This window comes from Melanotaenia boesemani, chromosome 7 (assembly GCF_017639745.1).
Source record: "Melanotaenia boesemani isolate fMelBoe1 chromosome 7, fMelBoe1.pri, whole genome shotgun sequence".
NCBI classification, from domain to species: domain Eukaryota; kingdom Metazoa; phylum Chordata; class Actinopteri; order Atheriniformes; family Melanotaeniidae; genus Melanotaenia; species Melanotaenia boesemani.
Genome location: NC_055688.1, coordinates 25,225,779 through 25,242,212, shown reverse-complemented (window position 1 = coordinate 25,242,212; position 16,434 = coordinate 25,225,779). Strand labels below are relative to the sequence as shown.

At 38.6% G+C, this 16,434-nt stretch overlaps 2 protein-coding genes across 11 annotated transcripts in view; both read left to right on the top strand.

The window, feature by feature from the left end:
• LOC121642654 (protocadherin gamma-C5-like) overlaps positions 1–16,434 on the top strand; it is a 324,465-nt gene that overhangs the window by 46,466 nt on the left and 261,565 nt on the right. Inside the window, exon 1 of one of the 10 annotated variants that reach the window (XM_041989463.1) lies at positions 12,486–14,942. The exons of the other annotated variants lie outside the window; for them this stretch is intronic. Within the exon in view, the coding sequence (XP_041845397.1) occupies positions 12,564–14,942 (2,379 nt within the window). The 5' untranslated portion in view covers positions 12,486–12,563. Of the gene's footprint in view, positions 1–12,485; positions 14,943–16,434 lie in introns of those variants that run through there. 10 annotated transcript variants of the gene reach the window in all.
• LOC121643473 (protocadherin beta-16-like) lies at positions 1,155–6,819 on the top strand. The gene is made up of 3 exons (XM_041990918.1): positions 1,155–3,545; positions 5,434–6,672; positions 6,763–6,819. The coding sequence occupies exons 1-3, from the start codon at positions 1,155–1,157 to the stop codon at positions 6,817–6,819; spliced, it is 3,687 nt and encodes a 1,228-aa protein (XP_041846852.1).

The following is a 16,434-nucleotide window of genomic DNA, read 5'->3' as shown; positions in this document are numbered from 1 at the left end:
ATTTGATTGACTTTCTGTTTGCTAGTGATGGCTGAAGATTAATCATTCGGCCTCATTATTTTTGACCTCTTACTGTATTATTATTATTATTATTGTTATTGTAGTATTAAGAAAATTAGTAAATATGCCAAAGATTTTGAAAGATTCATTCATCATTCTGCACTGGTTGAACATTTTCAATTTCAATTTCCTTTTCTTAAAAGATAAATCATTCCCACAAGTCTTCTCTTTATGACTTTTTGTCATCATGGTTTCTATCGATTTCTCACTGTTTCTTACAAGTAATTTATTCATTCTCTCAGTTTTATCAGACAACACTTTTGCAGTTCATCTTGAAGGACAGTATAAATAACGCATTCCCCATGCAATATTTAGACATAAATAAAATATTTTTTTTACATAAGTTTAGCTCATCATGAAAAAAAAAACATAATTGTATTACTGCATACAGTATCGCATATTCTAGTAATCACACATTTCGATTGGAACAACTCTAATAATGAAGTCGGCAAACTCCATATCCGTTTATTGTCCCATCTTAACCAGGTGAGGTGAAAATTGGAACATGTGTATTAAGACAAAACCTGCTATTGGCAATATGTGTATCTTTACGTCTGTGCGTGAGTGTGCTGTATGTTTAAGATTGGTTGGGGAGGAGACATTATTCCACCGTTTATTTTAGATGTCAATAACTTATTTAGCAATGTAAGATTATGGGAAAGATTGAGGGTACGTGAAATCACAGTCCTCCATGTTTTAGCCGCTGTGCTGTGTCTAAAACCGAACTCATTTTTTTTTCATTTTTATTAAACTGTATTTTATTTTATGCTTATTAAACTGTTTATTTATTTGACTAACGTTAACAGCACCGTCCAATTTATCGTAATGAGAACCCAATTCAGTTGTTGTAGATACTCTGATGTTGACGTTGCGATACCCAAACACCTACTCATGGTGTCAGTGTGGACCAACAAACGCTATAAGAGACCTTTCTCTGTTACTAGATTCAGAGCCTGATTCTGCCATTTTACTGCGGTTTGCAAAATGATTCTTGGTGTGGACAGCATCTGAAGAGGTCCCATATCTAAGGAGATCGCTGATTTAAATCACTTTTACAAACTTTCAAGCATATTTGATCTACATCTGGCAGCAAAATGGATTACCGTTCATTTGTTATTATTCCCATCCTTGTATATATTTTTCTGTCTCTCTGCCATGTCAATGGGGACGTGAGCTTCTCTGTTCCGGAGGAGATAAAACGAGGATCTGTAATTGGAAATATTGCTAAGAATCTGGGACTTGATTTGGGTATACTGTCCACTCGTAAGGCCCGCATTGATGCTGAAGGTAACAACGTTCAATTCTGCGGAGTTAACCTTAATACCGGAGACTTGATTGTTAAAGAAAGGATCGACAGAGAAAGTCTTTGTGGGAAAAGGGCATCGTGTGTTCTTAAACAGGAACTCGTCCTAGAAAATCCTTTAGAACTGCACCGTATCAGCATCCGCGTTCAAGATATCAACGACAATTCACCACAGTTTAAGGAGGAATCGCTTCATATTGAAATACAGGAATCAGCAGTTAAAGGTGCACGCTTTCTTGTGGGAGAAGCGCACGATGGAGACGTCGGAGAAAATGCTGTTCAGGGATACTCACTACAACAAAACGATCATTTCAAACTGAATGTTGACACAAAAGCAGGTGGACGGAAATACTGCGAGCTAGTGTTAGACAAAGAATTAGACAGGGAAGACAAAAAGGAAATAGTGCTGATGCTCACAGCATTCGATGGTGGCTCTCCACGGAGATCAGGTTCTGTGGCCATACATGTTACTGTAGTGGATGCTAATGACAATGTGCCTGTGTTTAGCCAAACTGTGTATAAAGCAAGTCTGGCTGAAAATTCTCCCGTGGGTACTGCTGTTATCTCAGTTAGTGCTACTGATGCAGACGAGGGTTTAAATGGGGAAATTACCTACGAATTTGACCACATTTCAGATGAAAACAGCGACGTATTTTCTCTACACCATAAAACAGGTGAGGTGAAAGTGGCTGGCGCAATTGATTATGAGCAAGTATCATCTCATGAAATGCAGATTAGCGCAAAAGACGGAATGGGATTAGTTTCATACGCAACGCTGATTATTGACATCACTGATATAAATGACAACGCCCCTTTGATAAATTTAAAATCACTATCAAACCCTATACCAGAGAATTTGTCACCCGGTACAGAGGTGGGCATCATTTATTTGCAGGACAGAGACTCTGACAATAATGGTCAAGTACGCTGCTCCATTCAACAGGGTGTTCCCTTTAAATTGGTTACTTCAATTAAAAACTATTATTCTCTGGTAACCTCAGGACAACTGGACCGTGAAGTAGTGTCTGATTACAACATAACAATCACTGCCACTGACGAGGGCTCTCCACCTCTGTCCTCCTCTAAAACTGTTCAGTTATCTGTAGCTGACATCAACGACAACCCACCTGTGTTTGAGGAACAGTCCTACAGCTCATATGTGACAGAAAATAACAAACCTGGCTCTACTTTATGTTCCGTTACTGCTCGAGACCCTGACTGGAGACAGAACGGTACAGTGATTTATTCTTTGTTACCTGGTGAGGTGAATGGTGCAGCGGTGTCTTCGTATCTATCTGTTAACGGAGACACGGGGGTGATCCACGCTGTGAGGTCGTTTGATTATGAACAGTTTAGATGCTTTAAAGTCCAGGTGATGGCCAGAGACAACGGTTCTCCTCCACTCAGCAGCAACGTGACCGTCAGTGTGTTCATCGCTGACGTGAATGACAACTCTCCTCAGATATTGTACCCCACCACGGAGGGGAGTTCTTTCATGACCGAGTTGGTCCCCAAAGCTGCACACGGAGGCTCTCTGGTGTCCAAAGTGATAGCAGTGGACGCAGACTCCGGACAGAACGCATGGCTGTCCTATCACATAGTAAAATCCACTGATCCTGGACTTTTCAGTATTGGTCTCCACAGCGGAGAGATCAGGACACAGCGGGACGTTTCAGAATCTGACAACATGAAACAGAATCTTATTGTGGCAGTGAAAGATAACGGACAGCCCTCTCTGTCTGCCACCTGTTCCATGTATTTACTTATTTCTGACAACTTGGCTGAAGTGCCAGAATTGAAGGACATTTCTCATGATGAAAAGAACTCCAAGTTAACATATTATCTAATTATTGCGCTGGTGTCCGTGTCCACCTTTTTTCTGACCTTCATCATCATCATCCTGGGTGTGAGGTTTTGTCGCAGGAGAAAACCCAGACTGTTGTTTGATGGAGCAGTTGCCATTCCCAGCGCGTATCTTCCTCCTAATTACGCAGATGTTGACGGCACAGGAACTTTACGCAGCACTTACAATTATGACGCCTATCTGACAACAGGATCCAGAACCAGTGACTTTAAGTTTGTTTCATCTTACAATGACAACACGCTGCCTGCTGACCAGACCCTGAAAAAAAGTGCATCACATTTTGCTGAATCGTTCTGTCAGCCTGATGATTTTGCCGAGGTAGGCAGACATTTATTTTCACACATTTGTGCAATTCCTCTGCAAGTTTTTTTTTATTTTTATATTAATTTATATACACACACACACGAGATTGTGCGACCATTTTATCCACCCATTCCTTTCGTTATCTATGTGTTGACCACAGAATATGACATTCAGCATTTACACTTGAGCCATACTTTTTATTTTTTTTTTTTTTACCGTATATTCAGACATTTTACATTAATGTTTTACGCATATGTAAGTTTTTAAACTGCTATTTGACAGTGGATTACAAACACGCATTGTTTTGTTTCAAGAGACAGCCGCAATGAATATTTAAACATCAATATTAAGTCGCATATTAATTTTAGACTGATCTGTATTTAAATTCAAGTGTGATCACCTCACGTAACACATTAGGCTACATTAATTGTTGCTGGGTGTGCAAGACATGTGTATTAATATGACGTTCATATTTTATCTACTTTGCTCTCCTCACGATATTTTAATTAATAGTTTTCGGGGTTGGTGGTTCATACTTTACGCAAGCGAACCAGAGTGCAATATAAAGTCCACGCTCATGATGTCGCTATGCACCAGCAGTAATAAATTCTGTGCCGTTATCAACCCAGTTTTGTGACGCAGAATGTGACTGAAATTGCATTAGGTGATCGCTTTAGAGGCAGAGTGGTTGTTTTAGATTCTGTGTCTTTTATCATACTTTTATGTGTTTCCGCTTTACGCGAGGACACTTTTAATCGTGCTGATGGCTATCATAGGATATGAAATACACCGCTGCCTTATTTGTTTTTTGCTTTTTTCTTTGCCAGTTGTCAACGGGGATGTAAGCTATTCTTTTTCAGAAGAGATGCAGCGTGGGTCTGTGATCGGAAATATTGCCAAGGATTTGGGTTTGGAAGCAAGCAAACTACCCACTCGAAAGGCTCGCATTGATAAAGATGGAAGCGATAAGCGTTATTTTAACATAAACATCCATAACGGGGATTTGATTGTAGCCCAGAGGATTGACAGAGAGGCCCTTTGTGGAGACAAAGCGTCTTGTGTTATAAAAGAAGAACTGATGTTGGAGAATCCATTAGAATTGCATCGACTCAACATGCATATACGTGATATAAACGATAACTCTCCACAATTTAATAAAGAGTCGATCCATATAGATGTGAGTGAATCCGCAGCAAAGGGTGCTCGTTTCCCAATAGAGGAAGCTCACGATGCAGATATAGGCCAATACTCAGTCCAGTCGTACAACCTCCAGACTAATGATAATTTTATTCTCGGTGTTGGAACTAATTCTGTGGAGCTTGTACTTAACAAAGAGTTGGACCGTGAAACTTTGAAAGAAATCAATCTACTTCTAACGGCTCTGGATGGTGGTTCTCCTCAAAAATCAGGTAGTGTGGTCATTCACATCACTGTGCTGGATGCTAATGATAACATTCCAGTGTTCACTGAGGCAATCTATAAGACCAGTCTGCCTGAAAACTCTCCAGTCGGTGCTGTTGTTCTGACCGTAAGCGCAGCTGATGCAGACGAGGGATTAAACGGACAGGTTACGTATGATTTTGGACACATTTCAGAGGATGTTAAATCAGTATTTACAATAGATCACAAGACAGGTGAAATAAAATTGACAACCGCAGTTGATTTTGAAATAGTTAAATCGTTTGAGCTGCGCGTCACAGCAAAGGATGGGTTAGGACTTACGTCTTATGCAAAAGTCATGATTGATATAACTGATGTGAATGACAACGCCCCGGTAGTATATGTAAAATCGTTGAATGATCCGGTACCCGAAAATGTTTCACCTGGCACAGAGGTGGGCATCATTAACGTGCAGGACAGAGACTCTGAGAATAATGGACAGGTCCACTGTTCCATCCAACAGGGCGTCCCTTTCAAGTTGGTTCCTTCTATTAAAAACTATTATTCACTGGTGACCACAGCACACCTGGACCGTGAACTAGTCTCTGATTACAACATTACAATCACTACCACAGATGAGGGCTCCCCACCTCTGTCGTCCTCTAAAACTGTTCAGTTATCTGTAGCTGATATCAACGACAACCCACCTGTGTTTGAGGAACAGTCCTACAGCGCATATGTGACAGAAAACAACAAACCTGGATCCACTTTATGTTCCGTAATGGCTCGAGACCCTGACTGGAGACAGAACGGTACAGTGATTTATTCTCTGTTACCCAGTGAGGTGAATGGCGCATCACTGTCCTCCTATCTGTCTGTTAACGGAGACACGGGGGTGATCCACACTGTGAGGTCGTATGATTATGAACAGTTCAGGAGTTTTAAAGTCCAGGTGATGGCCAGAGACAACGGTTCTCCTCCACTCAGTAGCAACGTGACCGTCAGTGTTTTCATCGCTGACATGAATGACAACTCTCCTCAGATATTGTACCCCACCACGGAGGGCAGCTCATTCATGACTGAGCTCGTCCCAAAAGCTGCACACGGAGGTGCTCTGGTGTCCAAAGTGATAGCAGTGGACGCAGACTCCGGACAGAACGCATGGCTGTCCTATCATATAGTGAAATCTACTGATCCTGGACTTTTTAGTATTGGTCTCCACAGCGGAGAGATCAGGACACAGCGGGACATTTCAGAATCTGACAACATGAAACAGAACCTTATTGTGGCAGTGAAAGATAACGGACAGCCCTCTCTGTCTGCCACCTGTTCCATGTATTTACTTATTTCTGATAACTTGGCTGAGGTGCCAGAACTGAAGGATATTTCGTATGATGAGAAGAACTCCAAGTTAACATCTTACTTGATCATCGCGCTGGTGTCTGTGTCCACGTTTTTTCTGACCTTTATAATTATCATCCTGGGTGTGAGGTTTTGTCGCAGGAGAAAACCCAGACTGTTGTTTGATGGAGCAGTTGCCATCCCCAGTGCGTATCTTCCTCCTAACTACGCTGATGTTGACGGCACAGGAACTTTACGCAGCACTTACAATTATGACGCCTACCTGACAACAGGATCCAGAACCAGTGACTTTAAGTTTGTTTCATCTTACAATGACAACACACTGCCTGCTGAACAGACCCTGAAGAAAAGTGCATCAGATTTCACTGAATCGTTTGGAGATGGTGATATCTTTCCTGAGGTATGCAAAAATCTAATATAATACCCAAAGGTTGTAATTACGTCATCTTCAGTTGCATTGCTGTTGCATTGCTGTATGACTCTGAAAAAGAGTGCATCAGATTTTGCTGATACGTTTGGAGAACTGGCAGAGTGTACAGAGGTATGATTGCACTTGCCAACTTCTTTTTAAGTACCCTTACAAACCGTCTGTCTTCACCAGTTTCTTCCCAATGTCTTTGCTTAAGTGCAAATGAGTCTTTTTGATAATGTAAATGTGTTTTTTTTGACGTTACGTTAAATGTGAGAGTCGTTCTTTAACTTTTCTACATGACTTCATTTCATTCTGATTAAATTAACTTCTTCAGTCTCTCTGAGAGGCCGTTTAGTTGTATGAGACTACTGCAGTTATGGATTTTTGTTAAGCAAGAGACCACTACAAAATTATCATTATTTAGGCTTCATCTTTTATATGTGCAAATATTGGTGAACTAATAAGCTTGTTAAATTTTTTTTTGTGAAAAACTCACAATATGTCTCTTTATTTCCACATGAAACTATTGTTGGTGGATAAATCCAACTTTTAATCCCAGCTTTTGCCATGCTCGCTGCCAATTTTTCATATTGCTCTTGGGTAAATATTTCCCACTTTTCCTCTAAGAAAATTAAACAGCTCAGCTGTGGTTGATGGTTCATGATCATCCATCTTCATTTTGTTGTCAGTACAGAAGTTTTCAATGGAGTTCCAATTTTGAGATTTAGCTGGCTATGGCAGGCTCTTCATCCAGCGATCCTCCATCCAGACCTTGATTCTTCTGGCTGTGTGGCATGTTGGATTGTCCTACTAAAAATAAAAATTCTTTGAGTAGGTGTGCATCTATCTTTATTTTTATTTTCTTTATTTTTTTTTTATGGATAGGCTTGTATGTTGCTTTATAAATGCCTCCTTCACTAAATCTACATGATTCAAGTTTTGTTGAAGCATCCCCGGATTACCCCAGATTTTTTTTTCCAGAGCTAGTTGCCCATTTATATGTCTATTTGCTATAATTGTAGTTATTCTTCCAAAACGTGACTCAATTTTTCACAAGTTATATGCTGTAGTGCTAAATTAATAATCAAGTTTAAGTCTCCAAGCCCTTAGCAAATATGTTGGAATGCCATTGACTTTTAGTGATGACAAAGAATGCCTATATATGCACCTAATATTATCATATTCGTGGGAGACTAAATTATTTTATCACTCCCTTGCTCCTTTGCTTTTTTGATGTATTTTATTACTCCCTTGGATTGTACAGGTAGATTATCTTATTTTCCTCATACTATAAATCATGTTGGTTATGAAAATATTGACTCAGTCCTACTGTATTTATTTTCAAGGCTTCCTTACAAAAATCACAGCAAAGACGTCGTTCTTTATACATTATTTTCTTCTGTTTAAATCTGCAACCTTGGTGCTCTTGTTTTGGTTATAAATTGTAAAATTACAATTTATGTCATATTTTAAAGCTTTTTGGAGATAATCACTTAGATTTTATGCAATACCTAATACATGCAACACCCTCCAACACATGTGTGCCTACCTCTCATTCCACTTCCATCAACACTCCTGGCACAGCAATAACACAAAAGATGGATTCTTTTTTAGTATATTAGACAAAACTTAATCTGTGACACTTAAGCTAACATATCATTTATTTAAGTGTGTTTTACCCATACATGTAAAAACACACACTGAGTTCTCATTTTTATATATATTTGTATTGTTATGCATATGTTTGAAAGGTAAATATTTGAATTTACCAGTTTTTACCATCTTTACTTTGTCGTCACACTGTAAGTAATAATTAAGATCTGTACTTAATCTTGCAAACGATGTGTACGACTAGTTAAAACTTTTAAACTTTTACGTTTTAGTTAAAATGCTACTTTGATTTTCATCTATAAATGTGTAATGCACCCCCGAGGGTCAGGAAAATGAGAGTTACAAACTAATGGTGAGGTAATAATTAACTAATGACTCGGTACTCAGTAAGTACTGTAAGTATCACTTTACAATAAGGTACACAATAAGAGTAAGTAATCAGTAGGTAATGGTTAAATAGTGATTCAATACTCAGGAAATTATAGTCTTTTTCCAGTTTTTCACTAATAACATACTGGTCTTTATTATGTTAACTAATCATCATGTAATAACTGATAACTCTAAGCTCTGCTAAAGAATTCCAATATACCCAGATGAAGTGTGTGTGTAAAAATGTCAAAAAAAAAAAAAAAAAAAAATTCTTGAATCTTTATAAACCTACTTTTCATGTTCATCAGTGAGTACTGGTTAACTGAATATTAGTCCCTGATTCGTTGCTCTTTTGTTTCCCTGACAACTAACCAATAGTTCCCTGGTAAGCCTGGATTGTGTGTTCACCAGTAAGTACTAGTTAACTATATATTAGGAAAGGCAAAGCAATTTTGTTTGTTTAGCACATTTCATATACAAGACAATTCAAAGTGCTTTACATAAAACATTAAAAGCATTACAAATGGTGCAAAGAAAGCATTAAAAAGTAGCAAAAGCTAGCAACAAATAGCAAAAAATACAATAAAATCATAAATGACATGAAACTGATTAAAAACAAGATATGTTCAAATCTACTGTAGAGATTTCCTGTATAGGCACAAGAGATAATTGGTTTTAACTTGGATTTAAAAGTGTCTACATTTGGCGAAAGTTTAATCTCCGCTGGAAGTTGGTTCTACTTGTTTGAAATATAACAGCAAAATGCTGCTTCTCCATGTTTAGTCTGTATTCTGGTCTGGACTTGTTGACCAGAGTCAACTAGCTCTGCTAGGTTTATATTTTCTGAAAAATATCACAGATGTATTCTGGGCCTAAACCGTTCTGGGATTTGTAAATGAACAGAAGGGTTTTTAAAATCTGTTTTGTTACTAACTGGAAGCCAGTGTAAAGATTTTCTAACTGGTTTGATGTGCTAAGTCCTGGTTAAAACTCTAGCAGTAGTGTTCTGGATGAGCTGCAGATGTTGAATGCTCGTTTTAGGAAGTCCTGTTAAAGACCATTATCCAGCCTACTGGAGATGAGTGCATGGATGCATTTCTCTTGGTTTTTCTGGGAGACTAAACTTTTTAGTCTGTTGATGTTTCTGAGTTGGTAAAAAGGTATCTTAGTAACAGCTTTGTGTGGCTGTTAGCTCCTCATTCCTTCATCTTTGTTCTCCCTGATAACTATCCATTAGTTCCTGATTCGTTCCTCATTGGTTCCCTGATAACTAACCATTAGTTATCTACTAAGCCTGGAATGTGTGTTCACCAGTAAGTACTGGCTAACTCTTCATTACTTCCTCATTCGTTCATGAGTCATTCCCTACTAACAAAACACATTTTTGTGCACCTCATAGTAAAGTTGTACCACTAATCATTGTGTAACAGTATTGTTCTAAGAATTTATTAAATAGCATAGGATTACCAGCAAATCTTACCTCACTGATGACATGTGCAGTCATTTCCTCCAGAGAGTGCTTTCTGTTGTACTTCTGGTACCTGTAATTATTTTCTAAAGAGCATCCTCCAACAAGAGACTACCACCATAAAGACAGCAATATTCCCCTTGCCTTTCCAAAGCTGTATAAACTATTAGACTGGTATGACCAGCAATAACAAACAGAGTGGATTTCAGAAGTGATTTCCATGCCAAATATTTAGCTTTTTTAACCATCTGGTCACACCCTTTTTAAAGTTTTTGTTGTTTTTATTTTTTTTAGTCTCCATTCTAGCATATGGTTTTGTGGTAGCTATTATGTTTTTAAATTATATGTTTATCCTGGGTTTAACTGCAATTGGTATTCACAGTGAATCTCCCAGGACGTTTGTTGGCTTTCCTCAGCTTCATAGTGTACACATATTTTCATACATTATTGATATTTGAAATGTTTGCCTAAACTAGACAGTTATTTGAAATCAAAAAGCGAGGTAGATCATCTTATCTTCCTTCTACTGTTATTATTCTTCCTTAGCCAAAACTATCTTGAACTGACATTTTACTTACTTTTTGTTTAAAGGTTAGGCTGTTATTGTGTAGTTTTATAGTTAACAAAGCCCACTGCTTCATACCCTTGCAGTCCTCCCAAACTCTTCTTTTCAGTGACAAATCAACCTGTGTCTCTTGCTTCTGAGCTGCGTCTGGATTACTCTTAGTCGACTAGTTGAGAAAGTTCACTGCATGAGGCCCTTGCTGAACCATTGTTTGCTTAAATCAATTAAACTTCATACCAGTGGTTATTTTCTAGAAAAAAAAGGGCTTTTTCTTTTCAGTTACAACTGTCCTTTTCTTGTAGTGTTTTTTGATAATGGCTATATTTTGTTTTCTTTTCCTGGATTTCCCCTGTTTCCAGTGACAGCTAAACAGCTTTCTTATTTGATATCTTTTTATGTTTCGCAAGTACTTACGTGTTTAAAACCAACATTTTTTTGTTCTGTTGATGCACTCGGGACAGATATGCTGAAACTCAACATGGTCAAAAGTTTGCTCATCAAAGAATTGCTTATATCTGGGAGCTATGGTTCACTCACAGGATACAATATGTAGTCACTTTGGGTCTTCTGCATTTACAGTACTATACATATCTGCTGTTGTATCAGAGATTTTGGCATTTTGTCTAAAACAATTTACTGCATTTTTTGCACATTTTTTTTCTATTAATAAGGAGCTTATCAAGACATTATTCAGTCCATCCATCTATTTCTGTCAATGGATTTTTCAATGCAACCACTGATAATTTTTTTTTTTTTTTTTTTTTTTTTTTTTTTACGTTTTTAATCAAAATAGGGAATTTAAATTAAAACATAGAAGTAGTATCTCTCTGTCCTTCACAATTTCTTTGCAACATTAATGCTAGTTGCAAGACTATGAAAAAATGATGGCCTCATATTAAGCTGGAGCCCTGGGTCGTTTTTAGTCATACCTTAGTAAAGAAGATGCAATACAACATTATTAAAAAAGAGGGGAAAAGGAGGGATGTTGGATTATACTTACTTATATCTGTCTGGTTTTGGAATACAAGCAGAAGAGTCTTAGCAAGTGAACTCAGGTTGGTCATTATTAAAACATTACAGGTTTACATTATCTACTGATTGTGGTGAATAACAATGTACTGAGATTTACCTTTACTGCGGTTATCAAGATGAAGAGCATACATGTCTGCAATTTTGTATCAGTCAACATGTTACAGTCTGGAAATATTAAGACATAATACGTTCTAATTTAGATATTGTACAGGAGAAGTGTTTCAGCAATGTTCATTTTTCTTTTTTTTAAATGATCATTTAGGTGTTTTTTCAAGTCATTTTTTCTGTTAGTATTTTCTGTTGTGTTTGCTGCAGGAACATGTAACACTTGTGAGCTAAAGTACGTCATCAGCCTGTGCGCACCGAGTGTTTTTGTGCGACGTTTGTGGAGCTGCTGGCTCACGTGTGTATTGTGGTCATTTCGTTTGTCCTGGTTTCCTCAAGAAAAAAGATAAGCAGCGCCGGACGAATGAAGTTGCCAAAGCCAAGACGGAATCCTGTCTGCTTTAAGGGTGCAACAAACACAGTGCACGAATGCTTATTGTGTACGTGTTTATGAATATTAGACTACCTGTAGGATACAGTGCATATACAGTGGAAAATAGTGTAGGAGTAGTGACGGTTTCTTCACAAGTGGAATCAGTGTTTTGGCTTGATCTAACTCACGATGGCGCTGTACACCAGCTGAAAGATAATTGAAATCGTCCACCATTTGCTGTAGACACGCATTCTTGTTCCGTTGTGTGGAGATACGGGTAACAATCCCGTCTTTGCAGCTGTTGTTCGTTTTATTTGGTTTAATCTTATTCGTTTGTTAACCTTTTATCGATAGTGATGGGTTCGAAAATCACCTTGGTTCAAATGTGTGGATTTAATTTGTTCCTTTTTTGGTTCCATGTCGCATATGGAGACATGAGCTATTCTTTGTCAGAGGAATTGAAACGAGGATCAGTTATTGGAAATATTGCCAAGGATCTTGTGATGAAGACAGGCGCGCTGTCCACCAGAAGAGCCCGGATTGACACCGACGGGACTGATAAACGTTACTGTGACATAAATCTCAACAGCGGTGAACTAACTGTGGCCGACAGGATTGACCGTGAGGGACTTTGTGGCGGAAGAGCTTCGTGTATCCTAAAACAAGAACTTGTACTTGAGAATCCTCTTGAGCTGCATCGTATCAGCCTTCACATTCAAGATATTAATGACAACTCCCCAAAATTTAAAGAGGAATTGATTAATATAGAAATTCACGAGTCGGCAGTGAGGGGAGCTCGTTTTGTAATAGAGAAGGCGCACGATGCGGATGTAGGACAAAATTCTGTTCAGCAGTACAGCCTTGAGAAAAACGATAATTTCATCGTGATTTCTAATAAAAACAAATTAGAACTTGTTCTTGATAAAGAGCTTGATCGTGAAAAACAAAAGGAAATTAATTTGCTGCTTACAGCTCTAGATGGTGGATCTCCTCAGAGATCAGGTACAGTAGTCATACACGTCACTGTGTTGGATGCTAATGATAACGCCCCAGTGTTCAGCCAGGAAATATATGAAGCCAGTCTGCCTGAAAACTCTCCCTTGGACACAGTTGTGGTTAAAGTGAGTGCAACTGATGCGGACGAAGGAATCAATGGAGAAGTGACTTATGACTTCGGGCATGTATCTGAAGAAGTGATTCAGTTATTCAGCATTGACAGTAAATTAGGAGAGATTAAGGTAATTGGTGCTGTTGATTATGAAACAGCAAAATTATTTGAAATACGTGTAAAAGCAAAGGATGGTTTGGGGCTGTCATCTTACGCTGATGTCATAATTTCGATCACTGATGTCAATGACAATGCCCCAGTCGTCAGTCTGAAATCATTGACCGATCCAGTTCCAGAAAACATCCCTCCTGGTACAGAGGTGGGCATCATTAACGTGCAGGACAGAGATTCTGAGAACAACAGACTCGTCCACTGCTCCATTCAGCAAAATGTTCCATTTAAGTTGGTTCCTTCTATTAAAAACTATTATTCTCTGGTGACCACAGGACACCTGGACCGTGAACTAGTTTCTGATTACAACATTACAATAACTGCCACTGACGAGGGCTCTCCACCTCTGTCCTCCTCTAAAACTGTTCAGTTATCTGTAGCTGACATCAACGACAACCCACCTGTGTTTGAGGAACAGTCATACAGCGCATTTGTTACAGAAAATAACAAACCAGGCTCCACTTTATGTTCCGTTTCTGCTCGAGACCCTGACTGGAGACAGAACGGTACAGTGATTTATTCTCTGTTACCTGGTGAGGTGAATGGTTCTCCGGTGTCCTCCTATCTGTCTGTTAACGGAGATACCGGAGGGATCCACGCTGTGAAGTCGTTTGATTATGAACAGTTCAGGAGCTTTAAAGTCCAAGTGATGGCCAGAGACAACGGTTCTCCTCCACTCAGCAGCAACGTGACCATCAATGTATTCATATCTGATCTGAATGACAACTCTCCTCAGATATTGTACCCCACCCTGGATGGCAGCTCCTTTATGACCGAACTGGTCCCCAAAGCTGCACACGGAGGCTCTCTGGTGTCCAAAGTGATAGCAGTGGATGCAGACTCCGGACAGAACGCATGGTTGTCCTATCACATAGTAAAATCCACTGATCCTGGACTTTTCAGTATTGGTCTCCACAGCGGAGAGATCAGGACACAGCGGGACATTTCAGAATCTGACAGCATGAAACAGAATCTTATTGTGGCAGTGAAAGATAACGGACAGCCCTCTCTGTCTGCCACCTGTTCCATGTATTTACTTATTTCTGATAACTTGGCTGAGGTGCCAGAACTGAAGGATATTTCATATGATGAGACGAACTCCAAGTTAACATCTTACTTGATCATTGCGCTGGTGTCTGTATCAACTTTTTTCCTGACCTTCATCATCATCATCCTGGGTTTGAGGTTTTGTCGCAGGAGAAAACCCAGACTGTTGTTTGATGGAGCAGTTGCCATCCCCAGCGCGTATCTCCCTCCTAATTACGCAGATGTTGATGGCACAGAAACTTTACGCAGCACTTACAATTATGACGCCTACCTGACAACAGGATCTAGAACCAGTGACTTTAAGTTTGTTTCATCTTATAATGACAACACGCTGCCTGCTGACCAGACACTGAAGAAAAGTTCTTCAGACTTTGCTGCAGCATTTGGAGACTGTGATGCTTCTCCTGAGGTAGGAACAAGATTATATTTTCATATAAGTTCCATTCAGCACCGATCAGTGACAAAAAAACAAATAAATGAAGAAAATCTTAACTAGAAAAATCAAGAAGTAATCCGTTTTTTAAATGTTGTCTTCGTTGTCTTTCACCCTGGTGTTTGTTTTATTGCTCATGACCGTCTTACGTATGTCATATATTTTTGGACAACAAATGTTGTTTTGGTCCTCTGTGGGTGCGTCGGGGGCGTATTTTTATATGAAATGAACTTGCATGCGATTTCATACGTTAACAAGAAACTTTGTCCGTGACAGGGCGGAGTTGTGAACGCGGCGGTGTCTTTATATACCACAGTGTTGTACATGCTCGCCATCTCGAGTAGCTGCTCATCAAATCTATGCATTTATCCTATTATCAGTGGAAATGTGGAAGTGTCAACTCTTCCCTCTTAATTTTTTCCGTGTTAACTACGCCCACATCAATTGTCCAATCTCTCGGTACTTCTCGGAGCCCCACGAGAAGAACAACTGTGTTGAGAAGAAAGTTCTGCTCGACTGAGGCGTCGAGAACCAGCAACAAGTTCTCGCTGAGAACGCAAGAGGTTTAGCGTTTGATTGCTTCGCTGTCCTTGGTCCTGAATGACTGTTTTATTTCGGAATTCTTTCAGCATTTCGTTGCTTTGTTGTCTTTGGTCCTAATCGGCGTTAGGATTTTCATTTTTCTCTGGCTGTACAGTTATTTTTATTCATTTAGACTTTTCAAAAGATTACATTATTAAATTGAAATGAAAAATGAAACAAAGACGTTTCAATCTCTTCATTTTATTTGTACCATGCTTCAATAGTAAAGTTTTGAGCCAGAGCAGATTGTACTGCTTGTCCACATTTTATTATTCACGTATACTTTCACATTTTAATATTTTCTTAAATTTTAGATTGGTTTTCTAAATTCGCTATCAGTAACGATCATACAGCAGCAATGATCATGTAATCTACGTAAGGCTGTGTTTTGTCAGTTTACGAGTTTACAGTATTTGGATTTCTATAATAAAAAGGTCACTTTCTGATTTTGTTGTAAAAAAGAAAAAAACGAATTAATTTACATGACATTTAGTTTTTCATATGATTAACATATACTTCAGATAGTTGTTGACTTCACAAAGTTCTTTTAAGTAATGTAATCTTTACCACATTCTCACATCAGGTGGGAGAGAGATTGTTTCAAACATATATAACATTTTTTTACTCTACCCCTTTTATTTTACTCTCATTTTAATTTTCATTAGTACAGTGGAATAATTTTAAGGAGCTGACTTTACGATAAAAGAAGCTTTAATAAAAGAAGGAAGGAAATTATCTTTTGTTTTGATAAATGTCTGACTCAGTAAACGTCACCAGTTGCTTTCAGCATTTACCAAACATTATCTAAATAAAATTGTTATTTATTAGTAAATCTGAATCAATAATTAAGCATTCACTTATGTGTACGAATGGCTAAAGATTTAGT

Coding starts and splice junctions, on each gene's coding strand:
- LOC121643473 (XM_041990918.1), top strand. CDS start 1,155: ATGGATTACCGTTCATTTGTTATTATTCCCATCCTTGTATATATTTTT. Junction 3,546..5,433: donor AGCCTGATGATTTTGCCGAG/GTAGGCAGACAT, acceptor TCCATCCAACAG/GGCGTCCCTTTCAAGTTGGT. Junction 6,673..6,762: donor ATGGTGATATCTTTCCTGAG/GTATGCAAAAAT, acceptor ACTCTGAAAAAG/AGTGCATCAGATTTTGCTGA.